Below are 22,097 nucleotides of genomic sequence, written 5' to 3'. Positions count from 1 at the left end.
AAAAAACACAGAGAAGTTGTAAAAAATTACCTCGATGAACTTTTAATGCAGATGGGAGACAGACAAAACCTTTCATTTCCATTATATAGATCTATTGCCTGGTTCGCTCTGTTAGGTTTCAGTCTAGTTTTTCAAACCCAACCAAAACTCATCCTAGCGCGTATCAACGGAATCGTATTCTGTTTTAAAATTTCAAAATTAAGCTTTTCATTCAAAAGATTTAGTGAGGTTTAGTTTATAGAAAGTTACTTTGTTTATGGCTAATTTTTAAAATTTCCGTTTTAAAATATAAATTAAAAATTCATATGAATCAGTTTATGATTTACGTAAGAAAATAATAATGGTACTTAAATGTAAAAAAGATGGAATATATATATATATATATATATATATATATATATATATATATATATATATATATATATATATATATATATATATGTGTGTGTGTGTGTGTGTGTAAAGGAAATAATAAGAGAAATTACAGTTGCAAGAGAAATAAAAAAAAAAAAACAAAAGACAAAATAGAACAATGTCATGGTACAATATTAAATTAAATTCCCAATATACATGAAGTAATTTGCTAATGATATTTATTTTACTATAATATACATGCTAAATATACTTTCACGTAGTAATTTCATTTTAATGTAGTCTCAATGTTTAATCTAATGACATCACATTAACATTATTCTGTGTGAATTTTTCCGTCCGTGTAGTGCAGATATTCGAACTGTAAAGTTTATCCATTCTTTTCCCATTTTGCCTTTCTCGTCTAATGTATTCTCTTATAAATTAAAAATAAAAACTATCGAATAACAATATTATTTCAGTTTTAAATGCATTATTTTGAATTTTACATCAAAAGATCTTTTAAGATATTAAAAATTCAGTCAACTTGCCTACAAATGAAGAATAAATGGTAGACTGGAATAATTCAAGGGAAATAACATTTCGACAAAAATGGTACATCATAAAACAAAAACGTTACATCATTTTCTTAAACCTGACTGACATTGCTCAATCTCGAGCACTAAATTATAACTTTCAATTACACAAAATTTTGAATAAGAACTTTTTTCATGGCAGTCAAAAATTTCTGGGCGTTCGTAGTGCCCTTGCTGCTTGTGCAACATTTCAGAAGCAGCTCCCACCTGAGTAGAATGATACAGACACAGACGTGTATATGTACAAAAACTGAGCACTGGAAGAGGACACTTCACGATACGTCATCACCTAAATATGCGAATATTCTTTTCTTGAAGAGGCGAGCAAGGTCAACAATTTCAGTTTCTCTTATATGCTTCACCATACTCTCCTGCTGCTCATTTTTTTTCCCTTTACGAGATAATCTGCTTGCAACATCAATTGTCAAACCACCCATATCCCTTCTGCTCGTTAAACCGCGCAAGACAATGGCAGAATATGAAGGATTCGACACTAGTCTGTTGAGTAATATCAGTATCTCCCGTATCAAAAATGTCCTGACAGTGACCACAAATGAGTCACACAAAATCAATAAGAAATATCTAATTTAAAAAGTACTAATATTTTTATAATGATAGTAATTTATAATTTTTTTATTTGACAAGATTTTAATAAACGTGATTTTAATTAGGATTTCCACAATTATAATTATATATTTATTATGTTTCAAGAATTTATATACACTTTTTAATATGTACACATTGATTAAACAAATGAACTTAACGAAATAAAAGAGAAGTAACCATTAGAAAACAATTGTAGAGTACAACTTTACACTTTACTTTTCTTTATCTGAGAAAGGATAAGTAAAGAAATGAACAATTTTATGATTGTACCCTAACAGTCAGTTTTATTACCTCTCCCTGAAAATTTCTGCCTGCTGCTCATATGATTCAGCTTCAAGATCCATCTCCGATAGAAGTAATTGCAAAATCAACATAAGATAGTTTACCCCTCGATTAGAGAGCCTATGACCAACAAAAATTTCAAAACCCGGTTGTCCAGACGATGCAAGGAACGCCAGCACAAGAATCACATTTCTGCTGACTTTCAATCCCTGAAATTAGAATGACCTAAATTTTAGGCAGTAATATTTTGAAATATATATAACTACTTTCCCCAAACTGAAGTCGCTTGACTACATCCCTATCATAGAAGACAATAAGAAAGCTTTAAATCTTAATTTTCGTCTCAAAAGTTTCAGAAGAGTACTTAATTTATTTACGTAATTGTTAAACGAGTGTGGAAACGTAGATGCAAATGATAATCAAATGGACTATATCACAATAAATGTGCTATCCAATCCAACATAATTCATAATAAATTAATCACATCTCAATTTATACATTGCAGAATTGTATGGGCGGTGTCAGTATCTTTCATAGCAAACATACCAGTAAACCACTCCTATGAGGGGCTACACAATCAGACAATCCTTGAAGGATGATTTTAAAATATTGAAAATCTGAAGTCGATTCATTCTCATTCATAGCACTGCTAGCATCACCCTCTTTGCATCCACAGCAGAAAGCAGCCAACAGTTTTGGACCTTGAATGCGTGAAAATAAAAGTTCAAAAACATGTAGCAATTGCTAAAACAATTGAAATGAAGGGTGCTAGGAATCAAATTATGTAGTAATGAACGAAAAAAAAAATTGGCATATTGGTTAGCAGAGGAAGCTTACAATTCAAAACCAGGTATAGAAGTCTTAGAGTGTGTTTCTTCACACACAGCCCAGCATCCTTCTTTAGCAATTCTGAAATAGTTTCAAAAAGTATTTTCTGGCTAAACCTGTGTTCACACAAACTCTTGGCATAAACACGATATCTTCATAAGTCAATTTTTAAGAGTAAAACACGACAGTTAAACTTACTGTTCCCTCTCAAAGTAAGTATTACTTCTCAGGAAAAGCAGCTTCATAATAGATACTGCCTCCACTCTCACTCTTTCCTCTGTGATCCTCATGGCAATTTGATGCATTATCTCAAAAAGATAAACCCAATTTACATGAGGTTGTAATGAGTTTTGATGGTTCTGGCATTCTTTTCTGCTTTCTATTTCTTCATCAACAAGATTTTCATCTTTTACACCAAAATCCACAAGGTCCTTCCCATCGCAAAGTCCTTCAATGAAGACATTGTCCCTGAGCAGAGTGCACTGGAAAGATCAAATCATAAGTTCATAAGAACAGGAACAGCAACAAGGAAAGAAAGAAAAAATGACTTCACAAAAAGTACAGCTTATCCACCAACTTATAACCTATCCTGTATTCTTAGTCTAGCTGCCAAAGGGGCAAATATGTACAGATCACTAAACTGTAGAAAAGACATATTCTATATCACAAAGGCCATGCAGAACTTTCTGAATGCGTCATATTAAAGAATTGTTTACTACAACGATGTATTTCAAGCAAATCAACAACAATAATGCTGACCAAACTTCATTCCTCGATTTCCCTCCCCAAGTCACCAAAGTTCCCACACCCAAATAAACAGTCAAACTAAGGGACAGGGACAGATCGATAGCCCAGGTACAACATTCCACCCTGTGAGTGTTTCTTGATCCTAGTATTACCTATACATATGGCCAAGGGCATACACATTTACACTTGATGCATACTTAAATTATAGGGCAAGTTCGACATGCTTGACAAGACATTCTATTTTCTCAGGTTTTCATCATACGAATCAAACGCAGACCAGCCAATTGATCACAACTCACGGATCTAATAGACTTATTAATTAAATATAATATAAATATCATGATTCATGACACAGAAAGAGAAAAAGGGACCAATTCAAATGGTAACCTTCGGCTAATGGACAAGGGATACACAGCTAACACAGTTGTTAGAAACAAGGGAAAACGTCATTTAAACAACGCATACCTCCTTCCAGCATTATTTTCCGATTCCAGTAGGAGCTTCAGAAGCATATGCAGTACACATAGAGAGCTATGGACAATAACAACCTATGCAAGAGGGAGGAGCTTTGTCAGTAAAGGTTTATGGATTATAAAAAATACCGAGCAAGAGAAAAAAGAACACCCAAGTAAATTAGTTTCACAAAGTAATATGATAACTTTCAAGCATATGGCCTGATAAGAACCTTGGTAGAACCATACCAAAAAGCTAGCAGTTGGCAAGACCAAGCCCCTATAAACCCCTCACTAGACTTTCAATTTTAGAATAGCATAAAAAGCATAACATGTCGTGAGCAAATAATGACTCAATAAGCCCTAAATAAATAAAAAATATTTTATAAAATGCATTGCAAAGATGTCCATTATAATACAGTCAAAACTTGGTTCTATAATACAGATGTAAAGAACTTCAATCCATGTCAAATATATAAAATACAAGGCTCAAATACTTTGAACCTTTATAATGAGGGGAGTTGTTACAGCCCAGGAAAGAGAAATGAGAAGTTGATAGAAGCAAACAAAGGGAATGAATAATTTCATTAAACAACTGAGAAAAGGAAAAATAGTTCTCCTCCTCCATGGGCTTCCCCTTAACAAAGGGTTCCCATGTTCACACAACCATTGTAATTACAAATCCTTTTCTTCCCCCAGTTTCTCTTAATGATCCCCTCTCATTGGCTAACCTCTCTAACTGTCCCTAACTAACTGATCTAACTGTGCCTAAGAACCTACTATCTCTTTCCTTTCTTTCTAACCATTTTTTAGGGCAAGGACGGGTGGACACTTATGTCCAACGTTCCAACTCTTCATATGTTCAATATACAACAGGGTTTTGAATAGTACAAACAAGCTTTTGGCCTTGTAAACTGTGGGTCTCAGGATTGCAATTGAATTAATGGTCAATGATCGTTCAAGAATCAAGAGCTTTGTTGAAATTTAATATCCCATGCATCCTACAGTACCTACCATAAAGCAAACTGTTTTACGAATCTTTTTGACAACATTGTAATCCAATACGTATTGCCTATATGTTAGCAATACAGATTTAGGAGAGAGGAAATAGCAAATTAGTTGGTAAAAGTTGGAGTGGTTAGTTAGCTGGTAAGATAGTTAATAAATACGAAGACATACGGGGAAGGTTCATCATTGCTTATATCATTTTGTAGGTCAAGCATTTGCTCAAAGGAGAAATCATTTGTGAATGGGAAACCCTTGAAGGATAGTTCCCCCATTTTCAGTTCTTTCCATTCAATTCTACATAAAAAATATTTTTCTGTTCATTTATAATCTTGCTTCCTAAACTATGAATATTAATTATTACTTTCACTTACAGAGGAAAATAATTGAATCCTTAAGAACCTCTATAATCCATTAAAATATCTATCAAATCATCTTTCTGTAGACCTAGTACTTAAAAGGAAAATTTATTACCCACAGGTAATAGTAATATAAATTTGCAAGCAATTGGACAACAAAATATTAATTCACAAAGTACTTACATTTTCCATTCCACAGAGATCAAGCAGTGGTCCAATTAAAGTTTCCAAAACATCTGTCCCATCAGCTATCTGTAACACATTAATAATGGATGATATACAATCTCACTAACATGATTAAACAATAGAACCAGATTTTAATACCAAAAGTTAACATATCCAATATGTTAACATGCAAAAGGAACCAGTTAAAAAAAATTAAAGACAGACTAAACTATGATACTATTGGAGAAGAGAAATGCAGAAAATGATGACTGGGAAATCCTCCTAATAGCACACTTGACATGGATAAATTACCAGAAATAAAAATAATAGTGCACAAGAGAAGAGAGTTCCATATATCTAACAACAAAACAACTTTAAAACAACCACGTGGAGAAACCAAAGAAGCAAAAATTATAATCTAACAACAAAATTCAGAGTGCGCGCTAATTCTTTAAACCAAACTATTTGATGTCTAGAAATTTCCAGCGGATCAGAAATGCACAAATTTGAGTTCTACAGGAAGATATATAAAAATGGAGAGCTGAATTGATACCTTTGTTAATGCAAGGTAGAAATTTGATATCTTTGCTGACTCTGGAGTAAGATAACGATCCTTGAGGTGATGCAAAGCTACTCCTGAAGAGCTTAAATCTAAAAATAACTCTCTTGTTATTTCAGAGGGCAGGCTCATATTCATGCAGCCAAAGAGAATATGAAAATCTCTTTGACAACCTGCAAGCAACTTGGATATCACATTATGTCCCATCCTTTTAGTTGGAGATCCCCTTATTGCAAGCAATTTCTGGGAAAGATCAAGATAAGCAGAGAGATCATCACTTGAAGCACCTTGGGCTTCTTGATGACTAACTATGTCTGTTTGAACTCCCTTAGCTTTAAAAGTAGTTTCAGCTGGGATAAAACAAAAACAATTCAACAGGGTGTCACATGTAAGAAGTAAACAGAAAATTTTTTAAAATGAGAAAGAGATTCTTCTCATGTCTCACCAATTGCAACGGGTGAGGATACTCCATTTTTAAACTTTGAAGTGTTATGACAGTTGGGATCGAGAGTTCCAAAATCCCTGCCATTTTTGCCCCAGGTTAATAATAATTTTATGCCACATAACACAACATTGCATTAGACTGAGTGAGGATAAAAAATAATAAAAGACAACTCTGGCCTGATATGTAACACTGGATAATTATTTGTCATGGTGTACCTTGACCCTTCTGCTTATGGCTTAAACTCAATCTAGACTATTACTCAAGCAACTTAATTACAAAATATATCAGGCAAAGTCTTAATTTAGCTGAGACATTGGTCACACAAGACACAATTTGCAATGGCTTTATACAACAAGCTCTGGTCACTCTCACCTGTGACATAAGTAATACAAACAAAGATACGGAAATATTCACCAAAAGTTACTTCAACAGTTACTTTCAGCTTCAGCTCGAGCTCATAAACTTCATAATAACAGAAATTTAAGTGCACCTTTTTCATCCTACTTCATTTTCAGTGGCTTCCACTTCATGACATGATTCAATATATAAAAGCAACACGTATAAAGCTACAATAAATTAACAAGCTAAACTGCAAGCTTTCTTGTTGACTGATCTGAGATGCAACTGAAAAGGGACATTATTGTCCTAGAACCACACAATTAGAACATCGTGTAAAAAAAAATAAAAAATGACTTACTTGTTTATACTCTTTGCCTTTGAACAGTTAGCGCAAGCACTTTCTCCTTCGTTGCTAGAAGACGTAAATTTGGGTTTATCTTCTTTCCTGTCTCTTTCTTTCTTTAACTTGACACGCTCCTTTTCCTGAAAGCATGCAATTAAGTTATGACACTCAACCAAAATTTTGAAGCAGCAACAGAAGTGTCAACAAAAAAAAACATAATCTAGTCAACAGAAAACAAAAAGGCCAATGCGCGTATATAGTTGCCCAGGCATACCAGATTCTCAATCTGCTTTGTTGCATGTTCCAGCTCCCTCTGTACTTGCCACCAACCAAAAATTCCAAGTTTAGTACAAGAAAAAAAAAATGAGCGAACACTTTAACAAAAATTGGAACAACCCAGCATGGCAAATACCTTTTTCCCTCCTTGTAACTTCCAAAACAAACAACACAACTAGAGGAGCACTACCAATAGAGACCTCAAGTGATAACAATGAAAAGGACACCTTAAAATCTTAAAATCAATTCACAAGATTCAACCGACGAAACCAAATAACAGGTATATTATAGTCCCCTCTACTATTACCCTGCACGTCGAAATTCCAAAACTAAAACTGAATCCCCTTTGAGAAAATATTTACATTTTCACTTAAACAGACACTTGTTCTCAATCTGTTTCCTAACAGATTTTCTTTTCTTTTCTTTGTTTCTCCTGTAGAAATATTTGAAAGTAGTAGTATGACAAAGTGGCAGTTCTGTAAATAAAAATAAAAACACAATAAACAACGACACAGCGTTTGAATATAAAGTGCAAGACCTAAACATGGAACAGGCGTGCATTTACTTCCATTTGGAATTAGTGGATACTACCTTTAAGCGCTCGATCTCGAGTTCTTTGTCGGAAGGAGGATTGGGAGGCGAATCGACAATGACAACGGCGTTCCTCTGAGAGAGCTCCCGCGGAGGCGAATAGCAAGCGGCGGAGTAAACGGAGGAAATGGCGGCGGAAGGAAGCGGCTGCGGCGGAGGGTGATAAGAAGTTGAGGGAAGTGCGTGAAAATATGGTTTTGGTGGTACGAAACGGTGGTCGTCTGAGAAAAAGGAAGAAGAAAAAGAGTTCGGGGTTGGTTTTGGTGCGCTATCAGCGAGGACAGAGACCTCTTCGATTATCGAATCATCCCAATTGTCGAACAATTCGTCGTTCTCCATAGTCTCAAACCCTCGCTCTCTCACTGGTTAGGGTCTTCCTTCACCTTTCAACACTCTCCAAATAACATGTTAGCGGAATTTAAACCTTTAATTGTACTTTTTTATTTGGAATATGAGAAAATTGTTTATATGGTTTTTAATTTAAATTTAAATTAAAATGTGAATTTCCTAAGTCACTCCTTTTTTTAATTATATTATACTGTTTTTTTTAAGTTGAATTGGTCGTACAGGATTTCATACGTGTAAGTATGGTATTTGATGTCACAATGTTAATCGTCAATTTAAAAAAAAATTGCATTTATTTTGTTTTTTTAGAAAAAAATTATTAACGTAGTTAACTTTACTTATAACTTTTATTATTAAATTTTAAAATAAATATCAATATTTAAGTCATTTTAAATATTAGTACATTCAATAATATTAAAAATTCTTTTCTGAAATAAAAAGATTTAAGATATATTTTTTCAAAAGTTAAAACTTAATTAAATATCATCGTTATAATTAAAATTTTTTTATGAAGATAAAATTAATTATCATAAATTTAGTGTTACTCGCGGTCATATATCACTATATACTGTCTCGCACCTTTTTTAGAATAGTTTGAAAAAAGATGTAAATGACAAGATAAATAAATTCATAATATTTAATTTAATAAATAATGGTTGTGTAAATTCGAGTAAATGAAATTGAAATATATCGTCGTCTTAGAGTATGAAGTATAAAAATGAAACATGCAGTACATAATAATTAGAAAAAAAGAGATTACCAAGGAATAAGGAGATCGGTGAACAAAAATATTAGCACCTGTAATCTCCTTTTAGAACTTACATTCTCTTTGAAAGAGTTTAGTAAGGTGAAAATATCTTAATAATTTAGTTCATTAGTTTATAAATTAGTTTAATTGATGCAGAATTATTTAATGCATAATTTATTTTAAGATTTTTTAGTTTATAAATTACTTAAGTTAACTTCTGATTCGTGATTTATTTAGTTTCTTTTCATTACTACTTTTTTATGTTTTTAATGTATTTTATTGCTATCTTTAATTTTGTATTATCTATTATTATATATTTCATTCTTATAAATGCGATTAGTTATTGTGTTTTTTTTATTGCAATTTTTTATATTTTATGAAGTTTAAATTAAAAAAAAATGTTTATTATTATAAATTAAAAATAATAAATGTTTGATGTTGTGTGAACATTATATATACTAAAACTCGTAAACAGTTAATGTAAAAATTGATAAAACTAAAAGATAAAAAAAATATATTCTAAAAAGAAGTAAAAAAATAAATCTGATTATTTTTCATTGTAATAATTTGTTTAAATAAAATGACTTCTAAATAACAAAATATATAAATTCAAAAAATTATAAGTATTAGAAAGTTCAATTAGATTTAATTTTTTTAAAAATATTTATATTTTTTAAGAAAACACAGATTTTACTTATATGATACAAGTTAGGATCGATTATGTTTTAAGATTTGTTTTTTCAATTGAGTTTTTATTCCATTTTTCTATTGAATAGATGAGAATTTTATATTTTTTAACTTGGTCAATATGTTATTTAATATTTTTTAAGTGATTTGATTATTATTTTGTTTGTTATTTTATTAATTATTTTCACGTGTAAGAGATATGAGATTTTATGATTTATGATTAATATAAAATGATAGTATTGTTGTTGTAGTATGAGGAGAAACTTTTGTGTCATCACTTACACCGATCAAGATTGTCACTATTATTGATAAAATTTTCCTGTTTTACAATACAATTTTAATGAGAATAATAAAAGTCACTCGTGATTTGAAATTGTAATATTATTTTTAGATTATACATTATGAAGTCTTACTATACATTAATTGATTGTCTCGTAACTAGTGGAACAATAGACCAAAATGTCGAATTTTGTTAGAAAAAACCCTAATTAATGAATCTAAAGTTAATAAATGGATTTTAAGTAAAGAAAAAATATATCATTTCATATTTATCAACTAGTTATAAACCTTCAACCAATATTTCTTGCCCCTTCTTTTGTTTTATAACCAACTTCTTAAAGATGAGAGTTGGTCCCTCTTTCACCATTTATCTTAAAAGTACAAATTTATCTTCATTTTCATTTCTATCCCCGTTATCAATACATGAAATTTTTTTTCATTTCATCCTTATTGATAGGGAATAGAATACTTATACTCCTATCTAAACTTCTCTCTCAACCTTTTTAAATATTTTTTTATACCAAATAAAAGGCACAACAACAAAAAAAAAAACAATATTTTATCAAATATTTGTTAAATGTAATTAAAAATTATACATCTTAAAAATATCATTTATGTTAGCAGGATGAATATTGGAATAAAAACGACAATGATCTTGATTGGATATACGTTTCCCTAACAATATTTATTAAAGTGATGTACATCATTTGCATTCAATATTAGATATTAAAAAATAAATTATAATTGTATAAATATAAAATAACAATCAAATACATCTTAAATAATTATAAACAAGTAAAATGATTAAATGTTTTACTTAACTTAAAAATAAAGTATAAATTTTTTAGACTATGATATGGGAACTTGACGAATATTAGAACGAATATTGAAACTAGAAAGATAGCTAGTTACTTATTTTTGACCTACACCCAATTTAAAATATTAAGTATTACATATACCAATTTAAAAAATCATTATTAATTATATGCATACTTTATTAACGTGAGTATTCATGTCAAAGAAAAATTATATAGGTTCATTTGTCATATCTACTTCTCTTTCTCATACATATTTAATTTTTACTTACCATCTTCAACACATATATAAACAATACTCAATACATTAACACACATATTTTATTGAATTAAAAACAAAATGGAAGTTTTTAAGTAGACTTAGAATTTCTCTGAGTTTTCTCGTCAAAAGTTACAGAAAAAAGGAAATAAAATCAAATAATTTTGTAGAATTTCATTCACAAAACACTATATATATATATATATATATATATATATATATATAATTAGTTTATATACAAACTAGTTTTCATTGTTATGTTTGCCGATAAAAAAATATAAACTAATTTGTATTCACAAAGAAAACAAAAATTATTTTTTCCTTCATGTATTATTCTCTTTAAATTATTTGACATAGATAATTGGTAAAACTCAAAAGGTCAAGGGTAAGTTTCCCTTGCACTTGAAGAAGAACAATTGTAAGGACTTGAATTTGGGTTTGAGAGTTTGTTGAGCAACAACCAAAGAACACCATCACAAAGTCATGAGAGAAAATGAAAAAAAAAAAAAAATGGTTACAAAGTGAGATGGTGAAGAAGCCAAGTTGGACAAGAATGTGAGAGAAGGAGAAAAATAAAGCTTTACGAAATTTGGCACAAACAAGAATAAAGAAAATAGTTAACATTTGGGGTGATTTTTTAACATTCTATAGGATATTTTTTAAGAAAAATAACTTTATTTTGACAGACTAAATTAGTAACATTGTTTATTCAGAAAAGAGCTGGCATCATAAACTAATGCACCAAGTTTATGGATTCTCCACCAATGAATAAAAAATAAAATAAAAACAAAAGCAGATATCAGAAAAATTATATTACTTTGTGCAATAAAAGAAGAATCTGAGCGTGTAGTTGAAGAAGACACCGTAGCAAGGGCGGTGGATGTGGTGGAGTCATCACTCGTCACTCGACTGTGACACCCTTCTCTGCCCAATCAACAACACCTTCATTCCACCATTCACATTTTTAATTCTTATAAATGTTTTTTTTTTCTGCATTAATACTCTATGAAGTTCATAAAATATTAACATTTTATTTCTTTAAAGAACACAGAGATTGATATTTATTTAGAATTATTTATTTTCTTTTAATTTCTTCTCCAAATAGGAATTACAGTACAGAAAGAAAGAACATTTATCAGAACAGCTACATCCATGTCAAAGACAGAATTAAATCACTTTTGTTAATTTATATAATTGAAATCACTTTTGTTAATTTAATTTTTTTTACTTATCTTTTTTTTTAATTAATTTATATTTTGTTTGTTTGTGATGGATTACAGTTTGATACTGTCTGTTCAGCTGATTCCAAAGCATTATTATTACTACATTATTATTAACTTCCCCAAACGAGAAACTCCTCGTAACACATCTCAGCACAACGCAACAAACCCAACACTATCATCGTTCACGCCAAGTAAACGATTCCTCTCTTCTCCACCTCAACCTTTCTCTCTCTTCATTCTCTTTATTCTCTCTCTCTCTCTCCTTTTTCTCTGTGGCTTTCCAATTCCAACACCACCTGCTTCCGGGTTGCAAAACTTGCCCCGGATCAGGACCCTTCTCATGCAACCACTGATTCAAGTGTTTTTTGCCTCCCCCAGACAACAACTATAGATAGCTAATAGACCTTTCGCTAGATAATCACGCAGACGTCAAAAGAAACGTTTTTTCTTGGTGGGTATTGATTCTTTTTGAGGTGGGGAGAAAAGAACCATGGTGGGTATATTTTCGAGATTCTCTGTTGGAAGGAATGTCCACCGACGTACTCAAAGTGCTTTGGTAAGAGTTACTCTATTTTTTTTTTCCTTCTCATGAACCCTTTTTTGCAATTCAAATCCAATGATTTTGATTGATTTTTTGTTGGGAGTGGACTTTGATTGACCAATAAATGCTGGTCAGGCCTAGTTCTTTTTTATTTTTGTGCTATTTGATTACTCACCTTAAATTTAATGAGTATAAACCATGTTCTGTTTCGTTAGTGCAATAATCAATATAATTGCTCATGTGATTTGCTGTTGGATTGGAGAAAATTAGAAAAGCCTGTGCAATTTGGTCTACAATTTTGTTTAATTGGTGCCGTGATCTTACTATTGTTTGTTGTGCGTTGACTTCATGTGTTGCAGGATGAGAGGGAAGTGATGCCCCCAAACTCTGAGGCTGTTGCTGCAGTGGCGAGTGCTGCAACTGCCACTTCTCATGGAATTGAAGTGGCTGTGGAGTTTAAGCCTGTTGAACATCCGATCGAACCTCTTGACAGTGATAGGCCAATTCAGTGCCCGTTGCCAGAGCCATCTATCCTTAATGTAAGAATGATATCTGGTTGTCTTATGGTATATGGCAAAATTGATCATTTGATCTTTGGAATGATGCATGTCTGTTTTTGCTACATTACCGTAATTCATTTCTCTGTGGTACATTTTCATTGTAAAATCTATGGGTCAGAATAATATAGGCGTGCTTCCATTTACATGCAGCAGTTTAAAATTAATTCTATCAAAGTCAATCCTGCAACTTTTAAAACAAATATAACCAGTTTGGGTGTATGGTAGCAAATTGCACATTATTATCATCATCATCATTGTTATTGCTGTTGTTACTATTTGATTTTTATATAATGTCAATGTTAGGTTTTTACTCTTTTAACCAATATGTTACACCTTAATGTGAGAATTGATGATTGAATGCCAATATTCAGTGCAAAATTAAATTTGCATCTCATGATTGCTATATACCTCAATGAAAGTATGAGTTGTTTTGTTGAGCATGGAATTTGGTTGTGTTGGATACTAGGCATGCTTTTGATTTAATTTATTATGAGGAAGAAACTATTTTTAGCATCTTTTAGAGAAAACATATTTTTAAAATTATTTGTCTAGAATTAAGCTAAAACGAAAATATTTAAAACTCATAAGAAATGTTGTTTGTTAACATCTGCATATCATTATGTTAAACTTGTTTTGCATTATTAGCTTCAAGAATAAGAGGCAAATATGCTGTCCTTTTTAATTAGCAAACAGGTTACCTGTTTAAACATGTAATAAGTAAAGTATCTTGATATCAAATAACTTGAAAAAAATACCATTTCAACTATTCTTCTAAGGCTATTTATAACAATTTACTTTAAAGGTGAATTTGATTTAGAAAGAGATATACTCTACAGCTAAACATTACAGCAAATGAGGAAAGAACATAAGCAACCCAGTCTCTCTGAATATGTATCAAAGACATCCCCTTAAAAAGATATTTGGTATGACTTCACAAAGATACTAGTTGAACTACTCTCTGAAAGTAAATTTAAGGGTTGATCTGACCAGTGAAAATTCTTGCATTTCTTTACAATCAAATAAACCAACCTACTGCAAACTGTGAACACCTCCAAAGCCTTTTGGCATCTCTATTGATGCAGTAAACCTCTAAAATTATTACACAAGAAAGACTAAAGATCCTTAGGATAGACTCTATCCTTCACCAGCCACACCAAGTAAATGGGAAGCTGAGAATAGGTACTACTCTATGCTAGAGATCCAGGCCTCTGCCTAGCTACTACTCATCGGGGTTACCTTTCAGAAGACTTTCTGAACTCAATCCACACTTAATACAAAAATCATAAGATAAAGCTGTTTGTCTAATCTTGAGCATTCCAGCAACTATCTACAAAACGCTAACATAATTACTAAATTTGGGATTTGGACTTTAGGAGAATTCTTTGGATTATTTCCTACAACAGTTCTCTTTATTTTTTCTATTTTAGTTTTTCTGTGCATCCATGTGAATATGATTACAACCTATTATTGTCACTACAGTTGACAAGTATGAACTAGTCATTGCCAGTTATGTATTTTAGTGTGGAATACACGTGAGGGGATAGCTGAGGTTCCACTTAACTTGGTGGTAAGGTGGTTTTGGTCATCAACTCATCTTTCCTTTGGGTTTCATGTTCATTGTATACCCTCAACAAAAGTTGTGGTAGAGCAGCCATATTTTTGACTTAGTTTGAAAATAATGTGGTGTAGCTAGTCACAGTGTTTTGAACCTTTAGCTGTTTCTAACTTCATATCTGAAGATCCAGTGATGGTTGGAAGTTGGCCATTACTAAAATTATCATGAGTAGACACCTCCGCCTGTAAATTTACCTTGTACAATTTGTTGGTAATTAAGGATAACCTTTTGAAAACCAAAATTGTATTTTGAAAAAGAAAAAGAGTGTAGTTAAGGACCCGGGGAGGTTGTACATGCATGAATGCCTTTCTTTCCTGTTTGTCAAATCTGAAGAAAAAAGAGAGGAGGGTTTCTGTCATTTATTGGATATAATAGGATTATGAAAATTTCTTCCTCAATGCTAGGATGGAAGAATATGGAAAGAAAGAGTTTCTGCAACTGTGCGAAGAAGAGGGGACCTGCCAGTAATGAAGGAAGGAGGAACACTTGAATCTGAAGATGCTGGAATCAAGCCCCGGACATCCCGGTCGAATCGAATGATCCTACCATCTGTCAGTGCTCCGGAGCATAATCTCTTAAAACTTCTTGAAGAGTGTAATGCTTCAGGCATCTAAACTGGTATTGATTTTAATGATGTATTTTGTTGAACGTGACACCCCTTCATCTCTTTTTGCTGTTCTTTGCTATTTCTATATGTTATGCGGCACAAATATGGCTATGTATATTCAAATATATACTCATAAAAAGTCAAGTGTGGCACATTTTCGCTATCTGCTTTATATGAAGACTCTGGTAATATGCTTCAAATTTTTACTTTGGATCCATTGTTATTAAGCTTATTTATGCTTTCCTTTGCAGCATGTACCCTTGATGAATATCTGAATGTATTTAGGCCATGCATGATAGAAGTTAAAATCAGAGGAATGGAGAATTAAGAATGAAAATTTTCTATATGTTTATTTTTCTTTCTTCTGAATCCGTCAAGCACGGCATTGTGTCACAATTTAACAAAAGGTGAACCGAAGAAATGCTTTGTTACCCTATTCATACTGTCTATATTTAGCACATTCCTCTCATCATTCTAAAACTCTTTTTTTTTCAAAAATCCATGAAACGATTTGAAATCATAAGCTGATTTGTCATAAGACTCAACCATGATCAAGAATGATATTTTGGTTAAACCTGTTCCCATTTATATGGAAGGAGTTTCATATCAAATGCTGTTCTTATTGTTCCAGCTCAAAATGCAAACAATGAATAGAATTCTCTGCTAGTCCATTTTGGCTGAAAATATGAGGAAAAAGGCTTCTCTCTGAATCCTGTGCCTCATGCTTGTCTTGCCTTCCACGGCTAGTATTCCAAAATCAGCTTTGTTAGATACATTAATGCAGTAAATAGGTTAGGGGAGTGTATCTATATGTCTACTCGTCAGTTATAATCAACAGGCATCATTTGGAACAACCACCTTTCACGAGCTAAGGAATGTAGGAAAGAGTTATCAATTTAAGGAATCTCTATATTTTCATAAACAAGTTCTTGAAAACACTTTTGACTTGTTTTAAATATATCCTTTTGTCTATGGATGATGAAGTAGAAGATAAAGACAATCTTTGCATATAGAATTCTATTCAAAACCACGACATGTTTGGTAAAAGAGGTTGAGTTGTGTTTTGAACATACTTTTGTGTGGTAAATCTTAGTTTGAGTAGGAGTGGAAAAATGCTTCATTATTGGCTCAAGACACGGGTTTACCATTACTTTGTTTGTCCCGTTATGATCCTTTTTTGTATAAAAGAAAATATCATTATGCTTTAATTCTTATTTTACAATATCAGCAAATAATTAAATGTTACTGTGTAAAGAGAAAATAAAGGAATGAGGTCAAGAGAATCCAGTCCACACGAAAAGAAAAAATATATACAAAAAAGTATTTTCTACGAAATCTAAACTATTAAATGTATTTTTAATTCTTATATCACAAGTTCAACCGAACTAACATTGACACTTTATATAGAACTTTCAGTGCATGAAAACTTTCATTCTAATTTAGAAAAGTTAAATTTTTATCCCTTTGCAGGAATAATATTATGGGGAATTTGATAAAACTATTTTTGAAAAACATTATTTTCATACTATTCATTGACCTCTTTTCTCCTTGATTATTGACAATTATCAGAAGCATTGGGACCATGAAACTTGTGAATCCTAGCTCTCATCCATAGAAAAATATATTTTCTTTTCAAATAAATAATAACAAAAAATGGCTGATGAATTATGAGTCAGTATAATCAACTTGCAGTCAAAACCAACTTGGTTCAAAAAAAGCCTTCATTTTTGGTTACTATGCATAACTTGATAAATTATACAGTTCATACTATAATGACTAAGGTAGTTGTGCTTTTTAAAATATTAGTTGCAACGACTATTCAATCCCATTACTGTAGCATTGACCACAAACTCTAACTTTTGTGTAAACAAGCAATTCCATTTTGATCAAACACTCATCCATCATCCACCAAAAGTTGTGTGTTATATGCAGCATTCATTTCCAGATCATGCATAAGTTTTTTCTTTACCCTCTGATCCTCTCATTCCGTTTCCACCAAATCAGACACGAGTTAAGAATTATAAAACAAAAAGACAACCTCAATTGTGATATCTGATATACTTATATATGTATAATAGACAGAAACAAGAGACAACATAAACAGTATTGGAAGGTGCTACTGAATGTGTTTTGCTGTCAAGATACTAACACAAGGAACAAGATTTTTGGAATTGTTGTGACTTCCAGATAAATGGGCATGCATGAGTGAATCAAAAAGCTGAGAAAAGGAACTTAATTGATTCATGTTACAGACAAATAACTAAGCAGAGAGCTACACAGGGAATTCACGAGACTGAAGTGGATTGTGAATTGTTGGGTTGAGAAGGTGCTTCTTGGGACCACGGTGGCTTCCATGGTTAATCCTTGTCTTCCTGTGCAAAATCTTGTGATCTTGTGTGATGAGAGTGTTCCTGGAGTGAACTGAGAGGAAGGAAGTGGCCAAGAGAAGGAGGAAAAGAATAAAGCATGTGAGTGAGGCTCTGATTTGGTGCACCATTTTGCTTTTTGGGGTGTTGTGGTTGTGACCTTTGTTGTTGTGTGGTGTTAATATAGAAGAGTTTTGTGGGTTGGATAAGTTTGCTTTGGTATGAAGTCACATGGTAAATGATTAGTTGCAGTCTGTGCACTAATTGGATTGGTGGAACTGTTGCAGATTGGGTTGGTTTTTGATGATGGTGGGTTTAGTAATTGCCACTGATTATGCCACCAAAGTCAGAAAGGAAATATTAATAAAGACACTTTATGTTGTCACACTTCAAATGACTTGTTTGGTGGATGTGTTGTTTGTTTGGTTGGATGACCTCAATCATATGATTCAGTTTAAGTCTGTATCATTTCCTCTCTAGAATGGTCTGCAAGCAAGGAATCATTGCAATGTTGTCATGAGTTTACAATAAATTTAAGAGTTAAATATGTTTTTTTTCTCTTAACTTTTAGTAATTTGGAATTAGTATATTTCAAAATTTTGGACCAATTTAGTACTTTATCTTTTGAAATACGTTGATTTAGTCGTTTTAATCAAATTTTATTAAATTTATTTAACATTTTAAGCGCATTTCATAATAGTATTTGACTTAACATTAAAGTAAAAATGTATCAAATAATATAAACAACTCAAATACAATCCTGAAATATGTATGAAACATCAAATAAATCTAACAAAATTTGATTCAAAAGACTAAATTCATGTATTTCGAAAGATTCTAAATCTGTCCAAAATTTTAAAATTGACTAATTCTAAAATTTTTTGAAAGTTAATAAACAAAAACATATTTAACCATAAATTTAAATTAATTTTAATTATTATTACTATCCGATAGTTTTATATTATTTAAAAATCAAATTTAAGATGTTTTTAATATTTTTTCATTCTTTATTCTTTTATTTTAAGATGATTTTTAAGAACAAAATGACAAGATGCACGGTGATCGACACAATTGATCTTGGAATTAGTTTTTATTTGTGTAAATTAAAAATAATAATTTGAAAGTAATTAATTTCATTTCGATGAAAAAAAACTTGTCACTTAAGAAACACACAAAGAAAAGTGTGTATGAATCTAAAATACAATTGGGTCCATATCCTTTATTTGTCACGAGGAATTCGAGATAAAATTATTATACTTTTCTAATGTTTTGGATTTGACGAGGAAAGGTAAGTACTTCAACTAAACAATAAACATGATATTTAGATTCATATGAAACCAATTTTAATATTACATATTGGGTATATAAATTAAATTATTTATTATGTGTATAATCGCTAATAATTTGAACCTGTTTTTAATAATTCATAAAACATTTTAAATTAATTAGTTTATCTAAACATAACAGGACCCGTATGAAGTTGAAAGGAAAAAAAGTTCAAAATTTTAAAATAAATTAGCATCATATTTTTAGGAGAAAAATATCTACCGAGAAAAAAAAATCATAATAATTGTATACTGTAAAGTTAAACTTGATTTTGAAATTTTAATATTCAACTTCAGATTTGGTGACGAAGTTATGTCTTGTCACGTGATTGATGCATCTTTGTTTTACGAACATTGGATTTGGTATAAGCTATTTTGCACATGGTTTCTTTTTCCACTTCTGTATTTGGTGCATCTGGAAACATTTTCAAAAAATTGATCTTAAAGGAAAAATTAAAAAGAGTTGATTTTTTTATGTGAATTTTTTATTTATAATTAATTTTAAAAATTGAATTTGGATGTCTCTAAATAATTTATTAGTATAAATTGATTTTAGGTGCTTTCAAAAAGTAAAACCAAACACATAGTTGATTTATATAACAAACGTGTAGGAACCCTGATTACGAATAAAATATATAATTTATAAGTGTTTCTTTATATATAAAAAATGATTTTAATTGTGCAATAACAAAGTGCCTTTTAAATTTTACATTCTGAAAGTTTATTTTATTTAGAAGATAATTTTCAAATTGTGTAGTATGAAAGTTACTTCAAAATTCAAAAAATTATTTTAGATTATATAATTTAAAAGTTACAAGTTTGTGAATTGTATAATTTAAAATACAAAGTCTTTTGGATCACATTGTTTGAAAGTCCAAATTGACTTTTATATTATTATTATAAATTATTTAGTTTAAAATGTTTATATCATAATTCTGAGAAAATTTTCTATTGCAGAATAAGAGGTTTTTGGACTGCAAAAGAACTTCAAACTAAACGGTAAAATAGAGATTTTAAAATTTATGGAGAATAAAAGAAAAAGTATGGTGGTGCAAAAGGAAAATTCCTTTGGTATATTATAGGTTTAAGAATATGATCCGGAACATTTCTTTCATCACCCTCTTTTTTCTTTCTGCATCTCTATAAAATATTTTATCCCCATCTTACCCTTAAACAAAAATATATTAAAAAATTTATTTTATTTTTCTCTTTTTTCACACAACGTCTCTTTTAACATTCGTAATGCTATCTTATCATTTTCCTTACCCATCACCAATTTCATTTCCACACTATGCACTCTTGAATACTTAATTGGATAAATTTATATATAGTATTGTCCAATGCGGTATATATTATTAGATCCAAAAATTATATCGAATTAGTCATTGGATAATTTGGTATACACTTTTGGATTTGGAAGTGCATTTCAGATTAACAAATCCGTAGAAATAAAATTAGTGATGAATGATGAAGATGATGGAGAAAACATATCATGAAGGTGAAGAGGGATGACGTGTGAAGAAAGAGGAAAAAATTTGTTTTTTATATATTTTTATTTAAGGAAAAGATGGAATAAAATATTTTATAGGGGTGCAGGAAGAAATGATCTATGATCCAATGGGCGTTAGATCTTACCGAGGTGTACTAAACCCAAGTTAGGTAGTTTCCTAAGAAGAAATGAAAATCTTCTCGCTTATGCATGGTTTCTTTCTGCTATATGCTGTGGATGTTCATCGTCTCATCTCCTTCCATCGTTATCTTTTTCTACTCTTACATTTTTCTACTTTTCATGTTCCTCGTCTTATATTGCATTTGGATGGAACTTTTGTAATCTTCACAGATGAATTATGAGCGGGGAAATCCGAAAATAATTTTCAAAATCTACCATTTTCAATATTTATTTATGAAAAGTGACATTTAAATTATACAGTCCAATTATTTTTTTATGTAAAATATAACTTTTAAAATTATGTAATTCAGAAATAAAAGTTCAAAATCCTACAATCTCAACCTTTTTTTTTGCATTAAAAAATGATTTGTGTTTATTCGGTTAGTGTTTTGAAAATATTAACGAATAAGATAAGTTGAATATATTATAATTTGATTTCTGTTTATATTATCATGTAATAAATATCTCAAGATAAATTTACCCTAAATCTCACAATTGTCATAATTTAAAAGTTATGAAGTAGCGATCCTTTAACTTGGATCATAAATTATATATTTATATTCGATATGTATTTGTATATAATATTTTATTTATATTTGTTAATGAATGTTGGGTAAGACTAATGTCATATAACCATATGGAACTACAATCTCTCAATGACCATAACCATGCTTATAACCATAATCCTATATATGAAAATATATATAAACCCATCAATGAAGTATTTGATATTTAAAATAATATTTTTATAATAATAATAATTTATAATTTTTTATACTAATAACTTTAATATTTGTGATTTAATTTGAATATATAATGAATCGTATCTTATTTTTTTAAAAATAAATATATTTATCTGTTGAATATGTGTCGTGTTCCAGATACAAAATCATAGTTCGGAAATCATTATTTTCATGAATAAAAAAAAGTTAAATAAAAATTTTCATATAAAGAAAATTACAACGAAGCACACATAAATTCCCAAAATTAAAGACGTAAAACAACGTTGATGAAACCCAACTCATGCCCGATACATTTCTTTGAGAAGAAGTAAAAGAGGAAAGAGAAAAGTAACTGTTAAATTTAAAAATAAAGAAGAAGGGTATATATAGAG

General features: G+C 30.6%; 2 protein-coding genes across 2 annotated transcripts; one reads left to right on the top strand and one right to left on the bottom strand.

The window, feature by feature from the left end:
- Positions 1-903: 903 nt before the first annotated feature.
- Positions 904-8,354, bottom strand: LOC114174343. Its single transcript, XM_028059179.1, has 12 exons — positions 7,945-8,354; positions 7,352-7,390; positions 7,093-7,217; positions 6,396-6,472; positions 5,945-6,300; positions 5,410-5,478; positions 3,876-3,958; positions 2,862-3,131; positions 2,673-2,779; positions 2,382-2,536; positions 1,845-2,044; positions 904-1,484 (listed from the first exon to the last, which is right to left on the bottom strand). Exons 1-12 carry the CDS (start codon positions 8,281-8,283, stop codon positions 1,220-1,222), a joined length of 2,085 nt encoding a protein of 694 aa, XP_027914980.1. The 5' UTR covers positions 8,284-8,354; the 3' UTR covers positions 904-1,219.
- A 4,070-nt stretch (positions 8,355-12,424) lies between these two features.
- Positions 12,425-15,829, top strand: LOC114174344. The gene is made up of 3 exons (XM_028059181.1): positions 12,425-12,856; positions 13,201-13,380; positions 15,421-15,829. The coding sequence occupies exons 1-3, from the start codon at positions 12,791-12,793 to the stop codon at positions 15,628-15,630; spliced, it is 456 nt and encodes a 151-aa protein (XP_027914982.1). The 5' UTR covers positions 12,425-12,790; the 3' UTR covers positions 15,631-15,829.
- The last annotated feature ends 6,268 nt before the right edge of the window (positions 15,830-22,097 follow it).

The sequence above is a fragment of the Vigna unguiculata genome, chromosome 2, assembly GCF_004118075.2.
Source record: "Vigna unguiculata cultivar IT97K-499-35 chromosome 2, ASM411807v1, whole genome shotgun sequence".
NCBI lineage: Eukaryota > Viridiplantae > Streptophyta > Magnoliopsida > Fabales > Fabaceae > Vigna > Vigna unguiculata.
This window is presented reverse-complemented; position numbering and strand designations above follow the sequence as displayed.

Bases quoted from the DNA above. Each gene is read 5' to 3' on its own strand.
- LOC114174343 (XM_028059179.1), bottom strand. From the start codon at position 8,283: ATGGAGAACGACGAATTGTTCGACAATTGGGATGATTCGATAATCGAA. The intron at 7,391-7,944 runs GTAGTATCCACT...TGGCAAGTACAG, and splicing joins TCGAGATCGAGCGCTTAAAG to AGGGAGCTGGAACATGCAAC. The intron at 2,780-2,861 runs GTAAGTTTAACT...GTGTGAACACAG, and splicing joins ACTTACTTTGAGAGGGAACA to GTTTAGCCAGAAAATACTTT.
- LOC114174344 (XM_028059181.1), top strand. From the start codon at position 12,791: ATGGTGGGTATATTTTCGAGATTCTCTGTTGGAAGGAATGTCCACCGA. The intron at 12,857-13,200 runs GTAAGAGTTACT...CATGTGTTGCAG, and splicing joins GACGTACTCAAAGTGCTTTG to GATGAGAGGGAAGTGATGCC. The intron at 13,381-15,420 runs GTAAGAATGATA...CCTCAATGCTAG, and splicing joins CAGAGCCATCTATCCTTAAT to GATGGAAGAATATGGAAAGA.